The sequence below is a fragment of the Micrasema longulum genome, unplaced genomic scaffold (genome assembly GCF_059751315.1).
Source record: "Micrasema longulum isolate JH-2025_06_02 unplaced genomic scaffold, ASM5975131v1 h1tg000725l, whole genome shotgun sequence".
Taxonomy (NCBI): Eukaryota; Metazoa; Arthropoda; class Insecta; order Trichoptera; family Brachycentridae; genus Micrasema; species Micrasema longulum.
The window spans coordinates 2,162,715-2,187,507 of NW_028277921.1; the positions used below are offsets into that span (position 1 = coordinate 2,162,715).

General features: G+C 32.0%; 5 protein-coding genes across 5 annotated transcripts; 2 read left to right on the top strand and 3 right to left on the bottom strand.

The window, feature by feature from the left end:
• Positions 1-212: 212 nt before the first annotated feature.
• Positions 213-3,773, bottom strand: LOC148279434 (gamma-butyrobetaine dioxygenase). Its single transcript, XM_088229953.1, has 2 exons — positions 3,694-3,773; positions 213-1,794 (listed from the first exon to the last, which is right to left on the bottom strand). The coding sequence occupies exons 1-2, from the start codon at positions 3,756-3,758 to the stop codon at positions 1,032-1,034; spliced, it is 828 nt and encodes a 275-aa protein (XP_088086079.1). The 5' UTR covers positions 3,759-3,773; the 3' UTR covers positions 213-1,031.
• A 2,565-nt stretch (positions 3,774-6,338) lies between these two features.
• On the top strand, positions 6,339-7,176 carry PolZ2 (DNA polymerase zeta subunit 2). The gene has a single exon (XM_088230041.1). The coding sequence runs from the start codon at positions 6,482-6,484 to the stop codon at positions 7,070-7,072; it is 591 nt and encodes a 196-aa protein (XP_088086167.1). The 5' UTR covers positions 6,339-6,481; the 3' UTR covers positions 7,073-7,176.
• A 3,301-nt stretch (positions 7,177-10,477) lies between these two features.
• Positions 10,478-15,913, bottom strand: TyrRS (Tyrosyl-tRNA synthetase). The gene is made up of 7 exons (XM_088230040.1): positions 15,736-15,913; positions 15,442-15,585; positions 14,238-14,380; positions 12,851-13,005; positions 12,622-12,762; positions 12,293-12,478; positions 10,478-10,807 (listed from the first exon to the last, which is right to left on the bottom strand). Exons 1-7 carry the CDS (start codon positions 15,826-15,828, stop codon positions 10,572-10,574), a joined length of 1,098 nt encoding a protein of 365 aa, XP_088086166.1. The 5' UTR covers positions 15,829-15,913; the 3' UTR covers positions 10,478-10,571.
• Positions 15,914-18,700: 2,787 nt separating this feature from the next.
• On the top strand, positions 18,701-19,291 carry mRpL42 (mitochondrial ribosomal protein L42). The gene has a single exon (XM_088230043.1). It carries the CDS (start codon positions 18,844-18,846, stop codon positions 19,204-19,206), a length of 363 nt encoding a protein of 120 aa, XP_088086169.1. The 5' UTR covers positions 18,701-18,843; the 3' UTR covers positions 19,207-19,291.
• A 539-nt stretch (positions 19,292-19,830) lies between these two features.
• Positions 19,831-24,697, bottom strand: LOC148279438 (regulator of microtubule dynamics protein 1-like). The gene is made up of 4 exons (XM_088230042.1): positions 24,185-24,697; positions 23,884-24,090; positions 22,525-22,785; positions 19,831-21,649 (listed from the first exon to the last, which is right to left on the bottom strand). The coding sequence occupies exons 1-4, from the start codon at positions 24,299-24,301 to the stop codon at positions 21,299-21,301; spliced, it is 936 nt and encodes a 311-aa protein (XP_088086168.1). The 5' UTR covers positions 24,302-24,697; the 3' UTR covers positions 19,831-21,298.
• Positions 24,698-24,793: the final 96 nt, after the last annotated feature.

Sequence of the window (24,793 nt, forward strand, 5' to 3'; positions counted from 1 at the left end):
TTAGAAAATTAAAAAAAACTATGGGAATAGAAAAAGAACACAACTTCAATATTACAATGTTTTTATTATTTCAACACCTCATGACACATTAAAAATAATACATATTTATATTTTTATTAAAAATTAGTAAAATTAGTAAATTATTAACAATATAAGTCTCGCAATATGAAGAACGGCCCTGCAATGGTTATCACTTGTCTGAATCCATGTCCGGGATTCTGCCATGTGCGTGTGTCAGCTTAAAGAGGAAGATACAAACCACGTTTTTCTTTTATGCCCAATAAACTTTTGAATTCCTTTCAGATCTCTCCAATATTAACATTCCACTCCCTACCAATACTATAACTCTCCAATCTAGTAAAATTTTGTGTGAATGTCTTGTAACTAGTGGAATTAAGTTACACATATGTTGTAGATAGTGTAATATTAGATTCTAACTTACTAATAAAAATGTTTAAGTTTTTAAAAAAAACTAATAATAAAAAAAACTTGACACGGGCTAGAACACCCCAGTAGCGAGGTCATAAAAGCCACAAAAAAAGAAGAAGAATCAATTCAAAATATTTTTTATTTATTTATTCAAAAATAATGTGGAACAAATAAGGGGGTTAAAAGCAAAAACGCCACTGTCCATGATCACTGTTTTTGGGAAGACCAACAAAATCAGTAGCAAAAAGGCTATTCATTTCTTTTAAATTCAATTAGCAACAGCATAAACACACTGAACATAAAAGAAACAGTCTTTTCCTTGGTTTTGTTGGTCTTCCCACATACAGTGATCATGGAAAGTGGCATTTTTGCTTTTAACGCCCTCAAATGAAAGGTAGCACTTTCTTCATAGTAATAAGTTCTGCCCTTAATATCATAGACAATAATTTATACTATAACTCAAACCATTACCTAAGTATGTATGTAGTAGATAAATAAATTGTATTTTTTGTTAATAAACCATGATTTTTATTATTATTATTATTGACCAGCGGAGTCAAACATAATTTATATTATTATTTTAGAGTCTAAGTAAAAGAATATTATTTCCCTTTAAGCACTCTCACCCTAGAAAATATAAAATCCCAGTCCAAGTAGACTCCGATGATATGTCTCGTATTGTCAACAGTATCACGATATTCATTTCTACCGTGTAGAAGTCTTCTGTTATCAAAACATAACATTTCTCCAGAGGAAACTTTGAAAGTAGCAGCATCCTCATAGACAATATCTACAAATTTTTTCACTGATTCATACCACGGTTTCACTTGCTCAATGGGAACATTAAAATGACTTCCTCTCTGCTGTGTAGAATAATTTATTCTGATGATTTCACCATCAGAGTTCTCACAAATAAGTGGAGATCTGTAAATGCTATGGAAACTATTCTCCCCTTCCTGACCAATATCTTCCCAATCTACTAAAGTTTGCGTTAGAATTTGGTAAGCCTTGTTTTCGTGTGTTTTCAAATACTGCGCTGCATACAAACCATCGGACAAAATATTTTCTCCACCTTTACCTAAACACTGCGTGACACAGTGAAGAAGGTTCACTCCGGGTTTGTATTCATAGTATGGTAAGTCAGTATGCATCTGCAACGTACTAGATAAATAAGCCACATTTGTTGTTTCTGGCTTATTTTTTACTATAAACTCCTCACCATAGTGGGTTTTTTTTATAAATTCAACTCTGTTTGCAACTTTTCTACAAGAATCCTCAGCAAGTGGGACATTTGTGATTAAAGTCACACCGTAAATGCTCAGTGCTTCCAACCATTCCTTCAAATGATTTTCTTCATTAATAATTCTGCAAAAATCAAATTTTTTGAAAATGTTTTCAAATGTGTTCTTATTCCAAGGCATTCTTTTAGGCTTATACATTGTAGATAAATAGTTATTCCTATTTGTGGATGTAAAGTTATGGTGATAAAGCCAGTTTTTATTGAATTCTGAAACATGCTTATCGTTCCATGTTATAAAAACATTCTCACCGGTCTTATCATGTGTAACAGATTCAGGTTTAACTTGAACATTGAAATCTTTCCAGTAAATAATTCTACTTTGAGAATTTTGATGGTAACATTGATGACATTGGCAATTATCCCTTAACCACACAAAAGGATATTCGTATTGAGAATTTTGATAAAGTACTTTTAGATTTTCCCCCAAAATTTTAACTGATTTTATGTTTTCACTAAATTTTCTGCAAAATTTTCTCATTAAGTGTTCATGAACTGGAAATGAAGCATATCCAAAAGACATAAAGGATTTTTTAAACACTTGCATTTTTAAACATTAACAATAACTGAGAACTTATTCGTATTTTTTTTAGATTTTCAACGCAACACTACACTTAAAGACTACTTTCGTGTGAAATTCCTCAATTTTTATATTTATATGAACAATGGAATTTATAACTATGTTATCACAACAAGGGAGTGTATTGGTAGCAACATTAATAGAATAATATTTATTATTATTAAGGAATATAATTTCATTTTGTGTTTTATATATGGGTTGATTATAATCACTTAACACAATGATAATATAATTAAATAAAGGCATAATAGCAGCAATTTACCATTTACAAATGAAATAAAAATCTTATTTTAAAAGTAATATAAACCTATGAACACTCACTCCACTGCATTGATTATACTCCTCCACTAGGTTGACCGACCCATCTTTAGAATAAATAATATGACTTAGTGCCACAAAAAGTTATTCAAAACTTTTTGCATATTGGACTAAAGGAACTTTATAAAGAAGGTACTAATAGGCAAATAATAATTAAAGTTCTGTAAAATAAGTATGTAATTTCAATATAAAAATGACTACTTATATTAACTTGATAAGTATTCCATCACAATGTAAATAATATTCACAAAATTTAAAAAAGGAAAATTAATTGTAAGGGGTTAAAACACAACCATATTTATGTATTTTTTTTAAATCAGGTCACCATTTTTTTTGTCAGCTTTGTAAAAATAGCACTATATCCCCTTGCTCCGGGAGGCACACTTCATCCTCCGCGGGGGTAGGAGCCTGTGTCTGTGTAGAAAATTATTAACTATCCAAAATTACCAATTCGCACTCGATCCGATCAGCTCAAGTCGGTTCAATATTAGGTTCTCAAGATTATGGGAAGGATTTGTACGTAATATTTTATTTCTGTACATATATATAATTGTTCATGTAAATTATGTTAGGTATTTATGTAAACACCTTGGCGCTGAAGAGACATGACTGTAATCCAAAATCAGAACGAAATCGGACGACAAACGACAAGTTACCGCGTAGGTGGTTTAACTTCAGCTGGCGCATTCAGAAAACTCACACTAATGCATTAAAAATCTACAGGATGTTGGTTTTTAAAAACGTATTCAATTTTAACTAAATTTACCTTTTTTTAAAATCTGGTGTTGGATTAGAGGGTTGTGTATATAAAAAAATACAATGGGTTAAGAAAACGTAATATTAATTTACTAAAAAAATTTGGTTTCATTATTTTTAATTTTTCAAATCATTCTTTAAAATGTTGCATTTTACTAATTATAGTTCTGTAGTGACTGTCATTGTTTTCAACCACTTTCCAGTTACCTGTATATAATATATATTACGTAAACTTCAAATAAACCAATTGAATATAAAAAGCGTGGACAATAAATTTCTCGCCATTTTAAAATGTGCGGAAATACTTACTTACGTGCTCAAATGAGAAAAAATACATACAATATCTATTATATGCATACACGGCTTAGTGAAGAACATATGCACAAGAATCGAAACAAAAAAAAACATAAACTATGTAGCAAAGCAAACAAGGGCAGTAAAATAATGGTGCATAATATACATAGGTATTTAAAAACACGTACCCAATCAACATAATGTATAAGACTTCGACAGTATAGATAAATTTATTGCGGGTGGATCGTACAAAAATCTAAATATTGTGTTAGATACATATTGGTTTTATGGAGATATTCTTTGGTAAAAGACCACAAAAAAGTGCATTTCTTCAAATTAAAAAATATGGGGAAATTTTTAAAACATCAAAAAAAATATTGTTTTTCTTGAAACCTTAAATTTAAGCCAATTTTTTAAATCAAATTTTATGCATCAATTTTGCGTTTGTTGTAACGTTTTGAGATTTTAAAATAAACTTATAATCGTAGGTAAATACGTGAATCGTAACACTCCACAACTTTTTTTATTTTACGTTTTTGTTCATTTTGATTTTGTGACCATTTTTAATTAGTCCTAAATCTAACCAACGTGTCACCCTAGTTGTAGCAGACTAGGGAGTTCGGGTCTCTAGCCCAGAATCGGTGACTTTAAAATAGATACCAAAATAAAAAAGTTTAAAAAAAGCCAAGTCACATAATTCAATTTAATAAAAGGCAGTAAAAAAATATGATATGGGAAAAAAATCACGAAGAAAAAAAGCAAAATTCAAGCAGGAGGTTAAGAAATCACAAAACTTATAAATGAAATATATGAACATTGTTATTATTAGAGCACACATAAGAATTAAGAATATGTTTATGTGGGCTCTATTTCAAGATTCAAAATAAAATAAAATAAACATAAAAACAATTTTTGTTCTTAAAATATGCGTTAAATAAAGAATAAAATGATTATTTTCGTAAATAATCAAGTAATCATTTCGATTTTCGGGGTAAACAGCCCCTTCCTGCTTAGGTTGTTTGTCATCACTAATAAACTCAATGATAATATTAAATAATAATAGCAACACAATATTTATGATAAAGAGATTTTTTTTTATTTCTCCAACGATATTTGTAGTCAAATAAACAAATTTTGAACTTAGCAATCAAAATTCGAGTACATATATAAAAAATATAATTTATAATTATTCCGGACCTGACTTTTTTATAAATTGAACGAAACATAATAATGTATACCTTGTGCTTCCGTTTTAATCTTTTTATTTGTGATAAGCGGCAGTGACCAACGCAGCTCAGCTACTACGGACTTAGCTGACTTTGCTCCTCGCGTCATTTGGTCATGCCACTGACCTAATAACCCGGACTTGTCACTAAGATATTCGTCTCGTTAAAATAAAATTAAAATTAAAACAATTTATTTACTTTGGAAACCTACCAAGTTTTCATTTTACCATTTAAAATGAAGACAGCAGATAATAATGTAGCTTTTTTATAAATCACCAGCTCACAACTAATTATTATAGCGCCAAACAAATATCGGATCTGACAAATTACGAGTAAGTCCGAAAGGTATAGAGGGCCCAAAAGGGAAAATATAACTATGTGTATAGAAAAACACATCTTATTTATGTACTTATTACATATCCAGCACAAGTATCAGTCTTTTTTTTACATTTACCTCTCAATTTGTAAGCTTACCTACCGAAAAAATATATGTCGCTTATATATACACTTACTTTTTATGATGGATTTTGTATTTTACTAATATTCAGATTTAAGGATCATTACACATGGTTAAATAAACTTAAAATAAGCTTAAACATTACGAATAAATATAATCACGCAATTAATTTTTAAAAAACATGCGTAAGATTGTGAAAAAATCTCATGTATTTATACTTAACAATTCAGTATCAAAACTAAGTTAACGAGACTAACTATTTAAAATTATTTCTGTAATAAATTTAAATATGAATAAAAAATATGAATAACTCCCTAGGGAGGAAATCCAGCCAGTCTGCAAACATTTGGACACACTTGAACATTGTTGAGACTTCTAATTATTATGCGTTATTAATAATAAAAAATATTTAAAAAAAATTAAAACTAACAACTTTGAACGACATCACTATGTTCATATAAATCAACTATTGATAAGAGAGTTGTGAGAGATTTTCAGTTTACAGTACGTCAACGCACCAATCGGGAAAACTGATCGAGAAGAAGCGGAAGAGAACTTGAGACGTCACTCGCTGAGTAATTTTAGAAATACAAAACTTTAAAAAATTATAGCGCTGATAAAACGATCCATTTATAATTTTTTTTAATTTGGCTGAATTTAACAGATACAAAAATAAATTTAAAAAACACTCCTCATTGGGAATAGTTTTTCGAGCATAAAGATTTAAAACTCGACACTGGCTAGAACATTCCAGTTAAGAGGTAAAAATCAAAAAAAAAACTAAGAAGAAAGTAATACTATATTTCAATATGTGAACGCCTAACATTACTCTCGTCTATGATTACGTCAGTTTGACATTTCACTTTGCGTTTTATCATTTTCTTATAAAATTCGCTACATATTTTCTCACTTTTCACAAGCTGATCTTGTGATTTCAATAGTATTAATGACTTCTATGGGGAGCTGCTTTAATTGAGTTTCATATAAATAAAGAAATGAATAATTTTTATGCTCTCGTGACATTTTGGGTACTTTCACAGCACGGAATATAAATATTTTTTATGAACTAAAGAGAATATCACAATGTACTAACCATACCTATTTACAAATACGTGAAGATTACAATGGATCTTACCACCATCAATATTATTCAAGAGTTTTTAGAAGTAGCTATCCACAATATTTTGTTTTTGTCTGGTATATATCCAAAGGAAATTTTTGAAAATAGGAAAAAATATGGTACACCACTCAAGTATTCTATTCATCCCCAGGTTAATGCTTATATTGTGAAATGCTTAACTGCAATTAAGGAACTTTTAATATCGGGTTGCTTGGACAAGGTGGTGCTGAATATAGTTGATGACAAACAGGTTGTTATTCAAAGCTTTGTATTTGAAATTGATCTTAAACATTCAGGATCACCGGATACAGATCCTTATCTCATTAAACTGGAGCAAAGCATGAGAGCCTTTTGTTTAAAACTGGTTACTGCGAAATGTTCTCTTAAAACTGCACCAGAAAACAGTTGTTTTTCAATACACATGTACACTAATGAATCTTCAGCCATTAGTTTAGCTAGGAATTCTGATATGGAGGACTTTCCACTGATTGAGCAACAATTAAATAAGCCTGTGAAAGAAAATGTCTTGGTTCCTATTACATCTGTAAATTTAAATAGTGTAATTATTCAAACTTATGCAGAGCAAAATGAATGAAATGTATTGTTAATTAAAATAGTACTGCACAAATACTTTTATTTATATAAGGCATTATGTATATTTGTAATGTGAATAAAAGAATATTGAGAGGTGAAATGTAAGAATTATTCAAATATTCTACTTTTGGCACAATTGATTTGATAACTAAATTTTGATATTTCTTAAGATTCCAATATTCTTATATGGCACAGAAACATGGACAGTTAAAACATGTGAGCAGGAGAGAATAGATGCCTTCAAGATGTGGTGTTGGCGTCGAATGCTGAGAATACCATGGACTACCAGAAGAACAAATGTCTCCATACTGGAGGAACTCAACGTAAAAGTTCGCCTATTGTCCATATGCTGCCAACGTATTCTGCAGTTATTCGGGCACATAGCTAGACGTGACCCTGAAAATCTGGAGAAAATAATAATCACAGGCGGTGTGCCAGGACGAAGAAGCAGAGGCAGAGGTGCAGCTGGACAGATCAACCAGGTGAAAACCATGTCGTGACCCTATATGGAGCTGCGGAGAGGGCGCACAGCGGCAAAGGGTGGAGATGCATTGTCAATGGAATGGCTGGGTAGAGTACCAACGATCACTACCCTCAAAACTGAGGAACAACAGAGAAGAAGAATGTACCTGAGTGAGAAAAAAAGAGTAAATATTATATGGAAGTATTATATTAATAACATTCCTTCCTCCCTCACCCGCACCAAGTGGTGCATAAAGTACTACATTAATACACAAATACTTGCAATATATCTTAATAATTTATTTCATAATTAGCATACACTGGAACCTCTTTTTACTCTGTGCATACATTCCACACAGTACTGTGTAAAAAAGAACCGTGGTGGATAAGTTTTCTTGTACAAAAATCAATTCGGGATTTCAAAAAATTAAATTGTTGACTGTTTATTGTTCCCATAAAATGACATAATAATCAAAAAGATTAAAACAAAGATTATTCATTATCAGACAACGGATGAACCCGTTTACGCACATTGGATACAACATCACTTTCATCGCTTGAAAAACACCATAGAGTATTTTCACAAATCAGGAATAACGTTTAAAATATAATGTATATTTAGAGCAGATTTTCATGATTCGATTGATATGATCAATCAATTCTATAAATAAGGAAGTTTAGTGGTTTTTTAAAATATTTATTTATAGACCATAAAACTAAGACAAAAAAAATTATGAATATTTTTATGTATCGTATTGTCCGCTCCATGAATTTTTAAAGTTTCGTCATTTTGAAATTACTCCTGTGACGTCTCAAGTTCTCTTCGGTGAATTCAGCTGATTGGAGAATTGGCTTCAACTAGAATTCTACCACAACACTCTATCATTGGTTGATTCTGGAGAACTAGTGATGTCGTTCAAAGTAGTTCATTTTTATTCATTTTTTCACACGTTTTTGTGAAACTTCGCTGTACAATTAAATACTCTATTTTTTACAGAGCGCAAGAAAACATTTTTCACATCCAATTTCTCACAGTTGGCGTCGAGTCATTTTGATGTCTCACGTCATACCTGTCAACTGCACTTCTAATAAACATTGAATAAAAGCATGTCGCAAAAAAATCCCATAGGGCGCGAAACATCTCGTTTTCGGGTAATTCAAAATATGCTAATTTTAAACCTTTGTATAAAATTTATCTGATGTTGCATGAAAAAAATATTGATTAATAATAATGTATTTGTTTGCTTATTCAAGAAAAATAATAATAAAAAATAATGTGAAAAGACCCTATCAAACTTTACAAAGAAAATTAGAACTGCAAGTCACTTTACGCATGCATGTATGTGTGTATATATACGAGGTATGTTCAGAAAATAATGTGAATTTTTTAATTTTGCGGGTTCGGAGAGTCCGATTGTCAAATTTAAAAAAAAAAATGTTGGTATACATGCCCCTAAGGCATGCTAAAATTTTCAGCTGTATTCATTGTTTACTTTGTCTGTGGCAGCCGCTAAAGTTAGACGTGACCGGCGTGCTCGGCGATTTTCGTCTTGGCGGTCCAGAATGCCTCCACTGGGACGATTGAGCCTTAGTTTTGCGGGTGTTCGGGCCATTTGTTATATTTAACGTCTTTATGGCCATCTTAGAAACGCTTATACCAGTCGTAAACTCTTGTTTTACTCATAGCAGACTCAACATAGGTCTTTGTTAACATTTCACACACTATGCTACACTTTATTTAATGTTTTACACAAAATTTGATACAAATTCTTTGGTCCATTTTTTTCAACAAACGAAAATCGCTGAGGCTCATAAAAAAAAACTAACCTTAGCGGCTGCCAGACAAAGTAAACAATGAATATAACTGAAAAATTTAGCATACTTCAGGGGCATATATACCAACCTGATAAAAATTTGACAATTGGACTCTCCAAACCCGCAAAATTAAAAAATTCCCGTTATTTTCTGAACACACCTCATATGTATGTGTGTATATATATGTGTATATTTGTAACACTATTTTTTTTTATTTAAAATTATATAACTTTAAATCTACAATAACTAAGACAGTGTAAGCCACTCTCCAAACACAAGAGCTGTTTTTTTTAAAGGAAATTGTAATAGAAAAAAAAAACATGTATATTAAATTTTTAAAAATAATCCAAAGTATCGTTAATACGATTATTTTATTGTCATTCATATGTCAGTTTTTTCTGTAAAGCATTAAAAACATAATTTTGTTGTTGGGATGCATCAGTTTTCCACACTATACTTTTATATATTATGTCAAAAATTAACATGTATATTTTAAATATAATAAGCAATGTTCACACTGTGGTAGATAATGGATATTTTTTTAAAATCGAATTTTACAGATATCATATTTTTAAAACTATTGATAATATCTAAAATATGTGGTTATCGGTAATGTTGACGGTAGGTACCTATATAAAATTCTTATTGAATTAACTTGATAAGCAAACAAACAAAATTTGTACAGTTGATTTGACCACTTGTGACAATAACCCATTTTTTCAAATACTGAATTCTAACTTTGAGGGTTACTCCAATATTGTAAATAATATGCATTTCAATTTACAAGATCCATATAAGATTTTAGGCTATTGAGTTAAAAATCACCATTATTCATTATCCATACAGACCATACATAATGGTGCGCTACATCGCATTTCAATCATTTTACTACATTGAGGCAAGATGATCAGTCTAATGCTTCAAATAATCAAACACATTTTTTAATTAATATTTTACAAGTATGTATGTTAAGATTCGAGCCAGACACCTCTTGCAGGAAAAAACGCTGAATATTACTTAGGCCACAAGGCGGACTTTTTCAGAAAAACCGACAGCCAAAAGTAGTAGAGCAACTTTTATTGTACATATAGGTAAAAATCAAAAACATAAAAATAATAATACAACACAATTCATTGCAAGTGTGTAATATCATAAAAATATAATAAATAAGAGCATCTTTAAATGGATAAAGGAGTGTTTAATTGTGTAATTCATGGTAAACATCATTTTTTCTTGCTCGCCTTTGTGGGTGGTGGGTAAGCCTTAGCAATTAGTTCTACTAAGGAGGGTTCTTCAAACGTTTTCAAAATAGGAGCAAGAAGTTTGTTAATTGATTCAGCTACTGAATTTTTCAAGTCTCCAGGATGGACATCTTCCTTGGCGAATGCCTCTTCTAGACCTTTATAGGTGGAGAATGTTATGTTTCCTCCATAAGCTTCATTACGGGTGACAGTAAAAACTGAAAAAATATAAACATTTACATAGTTTTTACTGTGTCCAATATAAATTTTTCTAGAAGAGACTGAGGATTTTCTAAATGAAATATAAACTCGTAAAGCCCGCTGGCTCGGAAAAACATGCACACGGCGGTGGTCGATCAGATTTGACCAAGTTTTATAAGTCACTTAAGACATTTTTTGTGGGTTTTTCAATATGATTTAATCATCAAAATTTGCTCTGATTCTATAAGACGTGTGAAGTTTTGTGTTTGATATTTCATGATTTTGTTAAATTATAATTCAAAATATCGGAGTGCACTGAAATCCTTCAGATACGCTCTCTCCGCCATCTACTAGCCTCTAACTGCTTGCTGATCGCACACCACGCATGTGATCAGCATCCAGAAGACACTTCAGTAGTCGTTAACATTTTAAATTTCACTGAGTAAAATAAACATTATGAAATATATTTTTTAACTTAAAAAAAAACAAACATTGAAATTGTTTCGAGGGAGTATTATCAAACAAATTCTTTTGTAAAATAAAACTCTGCTGTTACAACAAATTTCAAACTATTTTTAATATAAAACAATTATTTGACTAGGTATATAACAACTTTGTTAAAATTTACTAATCAAAATTAATATATAATTGTAAACACAATTACATAAAAGCATTTTTTTTACGTTTTAAAAAGAATTTTATTCTAAAATGTGTAAAAATTTATAAAATTCAATAGGTACCTAGGTACTCTAAAACAAATGTCAAAGGTTTATAGCATTCTCCAGTCACTTGTAGTAGTGAATATAGAGAGTGGGGATAAGGACGTGACGGTGAGAAAGACGCAGAGAGAAGGATGTGGTTGGCGGGATCCATGGCGTATGACTTAAGTGATTAGCAAATAATATTTTTTGCACTTTCATTTACCTTGTTTTAAAAATAACTCATTTAAATCTGATCTGATAATATTAATTTAAACTATTCAAGTTATTTCTTCGAAGAACGAATAGAGGGAAGGAAAATTACATATTCAAATTTATTTTCACATATTCGTTACTACTGGGTCTATTCAGACCCATCTACAGTGGGCACGTATAAGTTAATATATACTTCTCCGTATCTTATCCGGCTTCAGTATTTCAATGATTAACCAAGATTTTCCGGTGGTAGTGTAAATAATAAAAAAGCCATACAAGTCAGACAGGTTGGTGCTGATAAATCTAACTAAAGGAGATCTAAAGGTAACCCATATGTCGAACCAAATTCGAGCCTCGAAAGTGCAAGGCAAACCACCTTATTTCCTTAAATCTACTGATTATGAAACCACTATTCAATACATAGGCATCTCTTAAATCCGAACCTGTCATAACAAAAAAGACTAGAGACAATAAATTTGTGGATGCCATATTCTTCATTGGAAAGCCAAAATGGAATTACATAAGTGATTGATTGATTCATACATACATAATTGCCAAGTAGTGCATTGATGAAAACAAAATGTTTACCTTCATCTTCTTTCAGTAGAGGGAATAGTACATGCTGAGCAAATGCCAACAATCCATTATCGGTAATGTTTCCTGGTTCGCAGAAAGCTTTTTTCATTTTTTTCTTAACTGCAGCCGGGGTATCGAGTAAATCGATCTTACTATCAGCTTCAGATGATGACATTTTACCCCCTGCAAGGCCTGGTACTGTAAAAAGTGAAACCAATATTCAGAATTAACAGCTATTCACATCAAACAATAATCGAAGAGATGAACTTCACAAGTTGAAGGGATTGCATCGATAAAAAATAAAATTTAAATGTTCATAAAAATTCAAGCAAACAACTTACCCATAGGATTCATAAGGTGAATTCTTTTTTTATAGCCGAGGACTGGTAAATACTTTTCTGCCAAAGTAAATATTTTTCTTTGGTCTACTCCACCAAACTGTGCATCTACTTTCAAGTATTCTTCATCCAATGCCTGCAAGCCTAAAAATATCAAAAGTATTTATTTTTATGATATATCGATACTTATTTTGTACTTACATTATAAATAAATTCAATGTCAACTTTATACCTGGATATAATAATCCACTCATAAGTGGATGATCAACTTGTTTCACAACTTCAGCACCAGCTTTCTTTGCATCATGTTCTGTGATAACGGAACTAAGTCGGTACACATCCAGGGTATATTCTTTTGATAGCTGATAGTCAGTACCTCGAACAAACCTGAATAAAGGAAAACTCTTTTAAGAACGATTATTTGACCGCGGGTTGTTGTAGAAGACTTATTTTATAATTTATGTTTTGAATTAGTAAATTTTATAATTGGACATTTTGAAGAAACTCATAAAAAATATAAAGGTTTTTCGCAAAAGATAATTTTTTTGTGATACATTTCAACAATTGTTATTTGAATCATAATTTGACTGGAGATGTTTTAGCTCTTTTAGTGGTGCAAAGCATGTTGTTTGATAGTCATTACAGCATAGAACCTACAAGGTGGTCCAACAAGCTCAGAATTTTCTGCCATTTAATGATATTGACGCACCTAAAGAATTCCCCCTCGATTCATAAAATATTATTTGCGAGAATGAAGCAGATATTTTCTTTCTAAATGCAGTAGTGTTAGTATGTTCGAACTGGATAATGAATACGGTAAAAAATGTGATTGACACTTTTAAGAAGTGATCACGGAAAAAGGCGGTAAACATATTTTATGTTCCAAAAAAATCGTCATTATCGTAGAACAACGCGTGTGATTTTCTTACACTTTAAAAAAGAAGCAGTGTAATTTTTTTTTTGACTCTATGTCACAACTCAATGAGTGCCCTTTGATACTTGGTTTATTTATGTAGTAAACATTTACGCATAACCACTTGGATTTATTAGTTTTTTTAGTAAAACTGATTTTGTTTTGTTTCCCACATAATATATAAAATATATTTTTTTATAAATATTTTATAGAGGCAAACCTGTGCAGAGGTATTCATAACCCATCTTTATTAATTTAACAACTAGTATTTGAATACAAAACAAAAACACAGAAATAAATCAAAATTGTAAAATATTTTTTTTTTATGTAATTTCAATAAATTTAACTAAGCATATCTATTTCGTTGAGTAATAAGCTTAAAATAATTTTCAAGGCCCATATCATGAAAGATTTTTTTTTAAAACAATGGTTTCAAATTATTTATTTATAAAATTAAGTTTTTATTTTATTTTAGGAGACAAGTAAACATGTCTGCTTTAACCAAAGATTAAGTTGTAAGTTGAATCTTAAACTATTATGAATAGTTTTATTGCTCAATTGCATGACATTTGAAATCCTACCTTCTCGATCACACACTTCCACTGCAAATGTTATGTTTATTCTGATGACACATTTATTTTGATTTTATAGAAATATTAAGAAAAAATCTGGAATTCATGGAGTAAAAAAAACTTACAAAACTTACTTTAATTTATCAAGAGGAGTGCCAATAGCAGATAGCATTGCTTTAATAACTTTTTCATAATAATCGGTTCTAAACGCAAGTAACTCCCACGGGGCTTTCATGTTGTCTAGGTAAGCATGAAGGTCGGCTAACAAAATTGTTACCTAAAATACAATACGAAGCATTGAGAAAGATAGAACAAAATATACACATAAAGGAATCATCGGAATAATTTAATAAAACTTCGTTATTCACTAATTTCCATCTAATCGTGCGCAGGGCACTGCAACAGTACTTCAATTGCAGCGTATATATATTTATTTTTTACAAGAAGGCAGGATGATCAGTCTAGGGACTATGAAATATAAAATACGACTTTGTAAATGTGAATTTGTGATTGGTTAATACACTTATATTATAATATCCAGATATTTGATTACACTGTAGATAGCCTAAATAGGTACTCCGCATGCATGGGTTTAAAAATCAATATTGCAAAAACTTGTACTGTGTAACACTTCATGCCTTGATGCCCAAAATCTCCTGACTCTGTCAAACCAAGTCATCGAAAGGGTCAAGAGTTTTAAATACCTGGGAGAATATGTTACGTAAAATGGCAGCTTTCAAAAAGAACTGGGAGTGCGGCTAGGAATAGCAGGCGCCACATTCAATAGCATGAAGGCTGTCTGGAGATCAGATATTTACTCAGTGAAAACTAAATGCCGCCTATATAACACCTGCATAACAACTATTTTCCTCTACAGATGCGAATTGTGATACCTCACTAGGGCCCAAAGCAGTCAAATTTTGGGTTTTGAGAATAGGAGTCTCAGAAGAATCTTGGATGTGCGTTGGTTTGACTTTGTGAGGAATTAAGTAATAAGAGAACGGACACAGCAAACTCTGGTGACAACTGTCACAAGCGGAGGCAATGCGGTTGGCTTGGCCATGTGCTGCGGATGCCTCCTGAGACACAGACTGAGACACTTGTACACGCTTGCCTACGTCCTGTACGTCCGCTGCCGACTGTTCGTTGGCAGTTCGTGTCAGAACTACGGGACGCGAACCTGACTTGAGAGGATGCACAGGAGCTGGCAGCCGACAGAGATGCTTGGAGGATCTTTGTGGACACCATATGTTCTAACTAGAGGGCGGACATGGAATATTGAATAAAAGAAACATATATTTGTAAAAAAATAGAACAAATTAATTTAATAATTCTAACCTCGCATCCAGCACGGAGGAAATCGCTTATCTTAATCATGGGAACAAAATAAGCAATGTGAGGCTTTCCTGTAGTAGCAGTTCCCCAATATATTCGGACATCTCGAGTTTTAAGTACTTCAATCAATTGATTTTCACCTAATACCTGAAAAATAAATCGAGATAATTTAGGAATATGAATATAAAATAATAATTCGTGGAATAAATTGCAGACCAGCTTATTTTCGGGGGTGTTAATAAAAGGCAAACTTTCTCTTTTAGAGGTTAAAATAGGTTTTCATCACTGGTTAATTACCTCGTTTAAATTTCGTGTAATCAAGTACTTCTTATTTTGTTGTTCCAGTGACACCTCGCTGTCTTCCGTTTTATTTGGTTCCTCAGTCGGCATTTTATATGTTTTATTAATTTAGCTGCAATATGGACCTAATGACAGCACGCGCTGAACCCGCCGAACCCGCCTAAGCAGTCTAAGCTAAGCACTAATCGCACTAATTAAGAGATTAAACCACAAACTATACTCGATTAAACCATTAATCCTCAGAAACAGACATGAAACACGAAGACAAAGATTTAAATGACAGATAAACAGATGTGTTCAGTTACTCATAAGGATTTCCCCAGGTTTTGTAAAAAAAATGGTATGTCAATACCCCTTAGAAACAATTAAAAAATATCTAATGATAGATTAAGTTTATCTGCTGACGTTTATTGATAAAATGCATTTTAACTATAGTAAGAAAAATGCATTATTACAGTTATTTCCACATTTGTTAATATCTAGATGGCGTTGAGTTTTTATCTTACTGGGGGCTGGGGTCACTTCAAATCAATTGCATAGAATACCTTTGACTGTATCACGGGGGGTAAAATTTGAATATCGAAAATAATGGGTTTAATTGGGGGGTTTTGGGTTTATTGATAGAGTGGTGGAGTGGGAGAAAAATTATAGACGAGATTTGATCATCTCGAAGGCTGTAAAAATCAAGTTCCGCGTTCGCACGTATGAATAGACGGAAGCTGTCCGTCTCTCCGCTAACTGAGAGAATGCGGGAACATCAGCCGAACGGAAACTTGAGATGAATTTGGAAGATCGCGTCTTCCTGGTGCCTTATCGAATATGTGGAATAGTAAGTTACTTCGCCATGTGTTTCCCATTTTTATTCCCCGTCATGATAATATAATCCTAATTAAAACTAACTGAATTTAAAGCCCAAAAGAAAATAAAGAAAACTTAAATCTATTCTGAAAGCGAGTAAATTGGAAGATAATTTAAAAAGCTTGAATGTTTTATGTACCTATGTTTATTAAATTAGAACGTGATAATAATCTTAGAACTAGTTACAAACATGAGAGAAAGAAAATACTTACAGATCTAGGTCCTTAACTAATGCAGTTCGTAATAGTCACTCTTCACTAATATCTTAATTCTAACGCAATGGTGGTTTCACTTATGTGGAGAGATGACGGATGGTGGTCCGGATGCTGTGTTTGGACGAACACATGCTGGGCGATGTCCTGGGCGGAGATCTGCTATGGATAGATCCTTGGGTGGCTCTCGGGATTCGGTCCCGTGGCGATGGTGACGGCGGCAGCCAACTGGAAGATTGGCCGGCCGTGGGTTGGGCACACGCGCTGGCGGTGCAAGAACTGGCGTTCCTTTGGAGGACGATGGATGTCCTGGATGTGGAGGAATCTTCGCGGCTGGAAGGCGGCCTCCGATGACCCTCGTGGAGTAGTCGGATTCCACGAGGTTGCTACGTAGCACTGGCTACCCGTACACTCACTGCACTTAAACTCCCTAACTTCGACTCCCACGCTGCATCGTCTCCGCGATCGACGGTACGATCGCGTCGACCCAACTCACTCTCCCGACTCTCGACCGACTCTTGGTCGACTCTGCTTCCCGGCTATTTTCCGACTCGTTTGTTCAGACTGTTTGGGGTGGTTTTATAACTCCCAAATTAGGAGATCTCTCCTTTTCTCTTTCACTTTTTGCCTAAAACTCATTGTCTCTTTTCCACACTTATTAATAAACACCTCGTCATATTTAAAACTAAAATACTATGTTCTGCATATTGTTTCTTATAAAATAAAATTATAATTAACTAAGATTAGAATGTATATAATATTAAATACGTTAAAACTAATTAATTAAAATAAATATATACTAAACATAGAAAATTAAATCATCAAACTAATTTATACCTATGAAGATTAGAATGGAATCATCAATTAAAAAAATGGAAATGATTCGCCTCCTAGTGTAGTGGTTGGCGCGTTCGCCTACCATACTTGAGGTCCTGGGTTCGATTCCTGGCAAGCTGGATGTAAAATACTTTTATACATATTATGAAATAATCGCTGATACGTTGCGATTGGCGCATTGGTGCAGTGCCTTATGTACCACGGGCGCGGATTAGAAAAGATGGCGCAAAAGTTAATTAGGGTTTTAAGTTAATATGTGGCAAGTTGGAATAATCGGCGCGCGTACAAATGAAGATGTATGAAAATTGAAAAGGAAAGGTTTGTATGTATCACAAAATAATTAATTATGCGTTTTATTTTGTTATTTTTAAATAAGTTTTTAAAATACAAATATTATTTTAATGGCCATCGGTTTGCGAATTATTATTAAAAAGGTTATGTTTTTCCCCAGCGGAAAACATGGGACAATATTTATTGTTAAAGTTATTGTTTTCAATAGAAAGGGTTTTGGAATTCCAGGTAATTTGCCGCTCGGTCATTTGAATTTAACCCGAGGTTGTAGTTGACATTAACAATGGACGAAATATTTGTGGATACCTTGTAACGACTCTGGTAAATTGGGATTTATTTTAATGTATTTATTTGTAAAGGCGGCAATTAAAATGGGGTTCTTTTGAGAATTGGCTGGCATGAACTAAAAGGTTATATTTAAATGCATTATTGCTGAGAAACCCCAGATTAGAGAAAACAATAGAATGCATTGGAAATTTATATTTAAATTCGTATTGAAATATTTAGAAACATCGCCGCGTTTTTTCCCAATACAAGCAAAGGCTCATTTATAATCTAAAACGAAAATACCTGCTTATTTTTACGGGGACAAAAGATTTTAATTCCTGAATATTTTAATCAGGTATGTTTAGCTCGTATCAACTGCCTATAGAACAAAGGTAGAACGTGAAACTCTGCATGGAACTGATAATGTTATGGAACGCAACTCAAACAACCCGTGTCTGTGATCATTCTTCTTTTACCTTTTATCTCTATGAGTGATGAGTGTCACAGACTAAGTGTGTATAATCTCTGGTGATGAGTGTCTAGTGTCTACGTTCTATAATTTCATAGTAAGAGTTCACTAAAGTTAGGTTATTTAAAATAATAACCTGGTAATAAGTGATAACGAATAATAATTCCAGCTATGTCCGGTCTTTTTCGAACGTTTCAAACTACAGTGAGACTCAGAAAATCTTATATTGACTCATTTCGAGCATTTAGCAAGATAACCATTACAGATGATGGGTGCACCTTTGTCGCTCTTCACCCAGATAAAAAGTTTCCTTATGAATATTCACGACCAATGCCAGAAGAAGCTTCAACACATAGTAAATCGGTTCTAAAAATGGACGATGCTCAAGAAGTTATGCGAGTTTTTAAAGACATATCTCCCGATACTGCACGAGAACAGCTCATGAAAATGACACTCACAACAAAACATCGATGGTATCCGAGAGCTAGGGATAGGAAGAGGAAAAGTACGTCGATGGATAGACAATATTTATAGTCTGTTATAGCTTGATTTTAGATCAAAGAAAAAAATGTTATCTATAGACACATGTTTGAATAAAAATAATAAAAACCCACCCTCATTATTGTACTATTTATCAACTAGAACTACACATAATTATAATATTAAAAATCATAATAGAAGATGGTACTTCACCAAAAAGAGCAGATAAACTATGGTTCTTAAGTTATGGGTACTGCTTATATAATGGCTGCCTTCATTCCGGTCGACAGCAGAAGTGTAATGCATCTTTCAATGTTATTGGTACAATTTATCGATATTAATATTAGTTTGCTCGGGGAGCTGCAGATTGCTGGACATAAAGAGTATTTATGCTATAAAAAGTAATAATGCAGTTCCAAAAGCCATTTTGCAATTAAACACGAGTGGATGGTGTTATTTTTCAAAAATACTTTTTTATTACATAAATGAAGATTTTATATACAATCCTTTCACATAAATCTAACTACACCATAAAAAAGTAGCAGAAAATCGATTTTGAAAGCGAATAAAGGTATTATTTTATGAATAATTGTACTGGTGTTAAATGTTCCATCACATAACACCTTTATCCACTCATGTCTTCAATTCATTATAACAAAATATAAAAACATCATGGTATTTGTATGTAGGTAATATTTATTTTTAACAAATACACAATATTTGTAAATTAAACTTAGGGAGATATGAAAAAAATAGGGAAAATTATTCCAATACAAACCAAATTATTTTTTACTAACTCCACCTACTATTATTTACCCCCATATAAAATATGTAACTCAAAAAGCCAGATTCTTCTGCGCTTATTTGAAAACCTAAAATAATTTCCAATTGGTAATGCATAAGTATTATAAACTCTTAATGGCAGAAAGAACTTATGATTATGCTGCCAACACTAGAAAAACTCAGAGTAATAATTCTCTAAAAGCGTTCCAAATTCTTTGTTTGGTTTTTAGTTTAACAACAAAGGTGTAATGGATGGTTTCGGTTAGCGCTCACAGTTCTCAACCCAAGTACCTATGGCCTGTTATATTGCTGTAATCTGTAGGTAACTTTGTGGTCAATAATCATAGAATGGTTTTTCTCCATATGGACGACTATTAGATTATTACCCTAAGAGAAAACCAAATTACAAAATAAATTAACTACGTTATATTATCTGTTTTGACTTGTGTTGTGTAGTTAGGTACATTTAAACACCGGTGACAGCATTTATATGTAATTTATGATGCTCAGTCTTAGACCAGTATTCATAATCATCATTCCATGTCCACTCCCTAGTTGGTAGCATATGGTGTCCACAAAGAGCCTCCAGGCATCTCTGTCAGCCGCCAGCTTCTCTGCGTCCTCCGAAGTCAGGTTTACATCCTGTAGCTCTGACATAAACTGCCGACGAACAGTCAGCAGCGGACGTTGAGAACTCGATGCCTTGTAAGGTAGGTAAGCGTGGTTAAGGCTCCCAGGAGGCATCCGCAGTATATGGTCCAACTAACCGTAGCGACCGGTTAAGAACAACATAATTATAATGTATTAAAATTAAAGATTGTAGCGGGATTATATTCAATTAAATAATATTAAAACACCTGAGAAGGCTTGGCGGTTCAGGTGTAATGTTCCTCGTTAGGAAATCTGTCACTGTTGAATCAGCTCAAGGCACATTCTGCCTGTAGTTGGTCCAGCATCCCTTAATATAGGGGCTAAAAGATGGCGTGAGAAACATAATTAGGGAAGGAGAGAGATGGTCATCGATTGGCTATGATTTAAACTGAGAGAGCTATAAGTAAGAGAGAAATATAACAAAAGAAGCAAAAACTGGGGTGCAGTAGATAGTCTGGTTACAAGATCACATTTTGTTTCTAACAAAAGCATGTCAACCAGTCTGGTAACTCAAACTGGTACATAATTTGATAAGTAAGTTATGATTTAGTCTACAAAATATACAGGTATCTGTTGCATTTCTTTAAATTTATAATTACACCATATCAGCACTTCACAAAAATATTACATTTTAACTAAACTACCTGTTCCATGATTTATTATCAATTAAGTCAACGGGTCAAATTACCCCATGGTAATATGGAGTAATAAATTACTTGTAATGTTTTAAAATTTCCTGGGCTTCTTTATTGGCTTGATGATCATCGTTCGTGCGAGCTGGGTACAAAAGGGCCAAATTTAAATAATATTTTCCAATGTCCTCTTTCCCCAATTTTAAGTATGTTTTGCCGAGCATCAACAAATTCATACTATAAAATCGAGGATGTACAACTTCAGCTTTGGAAAAGTATTCAATAGCTTCTTGAAATGAAGAAGTGGGAGGAGTAGCAAACAGTGTTTGAGCAATTTTCCTTTGATACCATGGCATATCAGCTATTCGGTAGCACCATTCTCCCAGCATATACAATGTGGTTGCATCCTTGGGGTTTAGTTCTACTGCTCTCTAAATAATGACTTCTATTAGTAAATAAACATATCATATTATAAGGGAGTGAGTTTTTATAAGTGAGTAATTGAGATTTCTTTTTCTTAAAAATAACATTGGGTTGTGGTCCCGTGACTAGTGTCTCGGACACACAGATCAAAGGTCCGTGGTTTTAATCCCACTCTACCCCAAATTGATTCCCATTTTCTAATAGTGATTTATTTACAACTCGTTAAAAATGAGCCTTAATATGAAATATTTGGGTAAATCATAAGAAAGCAAATATTCCTTTATCTTAAAAAAAAAACATGAAACAGGTTTTAATTCTTAATTTTACATAGTAAATATATTATGTTAACTATACATGAAGGAGTTAAGACTTTGTGAATTGTTCGATGTGTTTATATCTCTTATATTATTTGTTAAAATATATTATAACTTAATAATATTAATATATTTTATGTTTATTGCATTTTGTTTAAATTTGAGTATAATATTTTTAAAATAACACAAGTGCAGTGGAAGATTTCAGAGTAATACTGCCCTGCAAAGGCTAAAATTCATATCTGCTAAATTGAAAATTTTACAGGACATTACTATTTTATGCTCTGCCAATCTAATTCTTTTATTTTTCAACTTTTTTACAAGAAAATACTTCATATTTGAGAAGCACAAATTACTTGTTGGCTTAGTAAATATGTGAGGCTATCAAATATCTATTCAGTTACGACTTTTAGGTTTGCGGGGCAGAATATTTGTATGGCATTTCATAAGCTCTCATAACAGTGATATAAAATAGTCACATGAAAAGAAAACTATGAAATGCTTATGTTGTTCTCTCAATCTCTGTGTTGTAATATATCGATATATAAATTATTAAATAAGAACCTTACCAGCATGTGTTTCTTAACAACTTCTAGATGTTTAACTCTTTCTTTTATACTTTCACAAGAGCATTTTAAGTCCAAAACAACAGACATCCATTTGTGCACAGCAAAGTTATTTTCATCCAGCGTTAAAGCCTTACTAATGGCCGCAAAAGCTTCATTAGCTAATTTTTTTTTTAGATTTACATCAACGTCTGGCAGAGTGGCTAACTGATATAACACTCGAGACTTCCTCCACATAATTTCAACATTGGTATCAGATTGTTCCTGTAACATTTAATTAGCAAAACATAGTTTTATTAATATAAATGTTACTTATTTAGTATAATTAGTTAAATTAATTTATTTGTAGAAACAATGTTGGAAAACATTAAACCTTACAGTTATAAAATATTACTTCTGTAGTTAATTCCTTTTAGCCCTAAGTTCTATTTCAAAATTAATGTGTGAAAAATAATGGATAGCAATCAATTGGTGGAAATCTTCACTGGACAATTAGTAAACTAGATAAATTTTTTATTGATAAAAACAAAATTCAAATAAAACAACTATGTTTTTAATATTTATATATTTTTTTTACCGACCAGTTTTGAAGCTACACAAGCTTCCTTATCAAAGTGTGCTTTACTAATTAATATGATCCTATTTTAATTTTAACACTTTTACTACTAAATATTAAATCTAAACACATGGAAGTAATAAGTCAAGTCTTTTTGTTATGATGATGTGATGTTTTATCTTTGTAAAACAATTGGTTTAAAACAAAGTTGTTTTATTTTAATTATAATGAATAACCACGAAGTTAGTGCTTCAAATATAAATTTTAGTCAACATAATATTTTTTATTTACTCTTAAAGAAAAGCCTAGTTCTTATTAGAGTAAGTAAAACACGCTACTTAGTTTTGACTACTTTTAATTTGATTAAATTTGTTCAAAACATAAATTTGACTTATAGTTTAAATGCAGTTCTACCAAGAAATGTCGTAGAGAACGTCAATCTATTAAAAAGGCTAATTCTAAATAAACACCCAAGATTCTTCTCAAACACCTATTCTCAAAAGCCAATAATTTGCTGTTGCAGTGAGGTGCCACGATTCACATCTATATGGGAAAATAGGTATTATGCAGGTGTTATATAGGCCGAATTTGGTTTTCACTGAATAAATATCAGATTTCCAGACAGCCTTCATACTGTTTGATGCGGCGTCTGCTATTCCTAGCCACACTCCCAGCAGAGCTTTTCCGTAACATATACTCCTAGGTACTTGAAATTAATTATGTACCTTTAATATACAAGCATTGTTGTATCATTGATGCGTACACATTTCAAAACATCATTATTATAAGAAAAAAAACTTATTTACAGTTAGATTTGTGAGAAAATCATAGCATTCTGAATATTGTCCATTATCAAATAAAATATCTGCTTCTTTTATTTTGTCTTGAATTACTTTAGTGCTCTTCGTATGCACGGGATCTACTTCAGGTTTATTAACTTTTTTTAAGGGCCAAAATAATGCTAGCACTGTGTATGTGTATACTTTCCAATATTGATAGTCGATTTTGATATTCTAGAATAAAGAGATAACTATTTTATTTACTGGTTATTATATAAATAGTGACAAATGTAAACATAATATGATATACTTAAATGTGTGCACTTACTTGTGGTCTTCGAGGAAACTTTACACTACATCGGTTAGTCCCGAGAATCGCAATAGGAATATATCTTCGATATATATTCCTTAGAAATGATTCAAATCGTGAAACAAGTTGAGACATTTTTATAAAAATCAATCGCTGCCGAAATTATTTATACTAATAAATAACGAAACCTGAATTTACAAAAAAGAAAAATAGCAACATATAGCACTGATGTCATGAGTCATGATTCCGCTAACCACTAAAAATTAATAGAATGAATTTACATTGTAATTTGTAATCGCAAATCATAGATCAATAATAATATCATAGAATCATATATTATAATTCTATGAATAATATGATAAAAATCCAAGATACTTGACAAAATATGCCTTGAAAATAAAAAAACGGACACTGTCATAAAATTTTACATATTATCCTGACATATTTTGATATTCCGGATCTTTCGGATATTCATGTTTTTATTTTGACGTTTTGTCAATTTGACATTTCTAATTTCTTCGGCACGTTCTTGCATTATTTTTTACGTGGACGTTCATTGGTAAAAAAAAAATCGTTTTTAAAAAAATTGGTTCGGAAAAACATTTATTATTTGAAAAAAAATCATCC

Coding starts and splice junctions, on each gene's coding strand:
- LOC148279434 (XM_088229953.1), bottom strand. CDS start 3,758: ATGTTCTTCACTAAGCCGTGTATGCATATAATAGATATTGTATGTATT. Junction 1,795..3,693: donor ATTTTTTCTCATTTGAGCAC/GTAAGTAAGTAT, acceptor TGATTTTTGCAG/AATTATTAATGAAGAAAATC.
- PolZ2 (XM_088230041.1), top strand. CDS start 6,482: ATGGATCTTACCACCATCAATATTATTCAAGAGTTTTTAGAAGTAGCT.
- TyrRS (XM_088230040.1), bottom strand. CDS start 15,828: ATGCCGACTGAGGAACCAAATAAAACGGAAGACAGCGAGGTGTCACTG. Junction 14,381..15,441: donor TCCTCCGTGCTGGATGCGAG/GTTAGAATTATT, acceptor ATTGTATTTTAG/GTAACAATTTTGTTAGCCGA. Junction 13,006..14,237: donor ACTCCTCTTGATAAATTAAA/GTAAGTTTTGTA, acceptor TCCTTTATTCAG/GTTTGTTCGAGGTACTGACT.
- mRpL42 (XM_088230043.1), top strand. CDS start 18,844: ATGTCCGGTCTTTTTCGAACGTTTCAAACTACAGTGAGACTCAGAAAA.
- LOC148279438 (XM_088230042.1), bottom strand. CDS start 24,301: ATGTCTCAACTTGTTTCACGATTTGAATCATTTCTAAGGAATATATAT. Junction 24,091..24,184: donor AGTTTCCTCGAAGACCACAA/GTAAGTGCACAC, acceptor TCTTTATTCTAG/AATATCAAAATCGACTATCA. Junction 21,650..22,524: donor TTGTTAAGAAACACATGCTG/GTAAGGTTCTTA, acceptor GTCATTATTTAG/AGAGCAGTAGAACTAAACCC.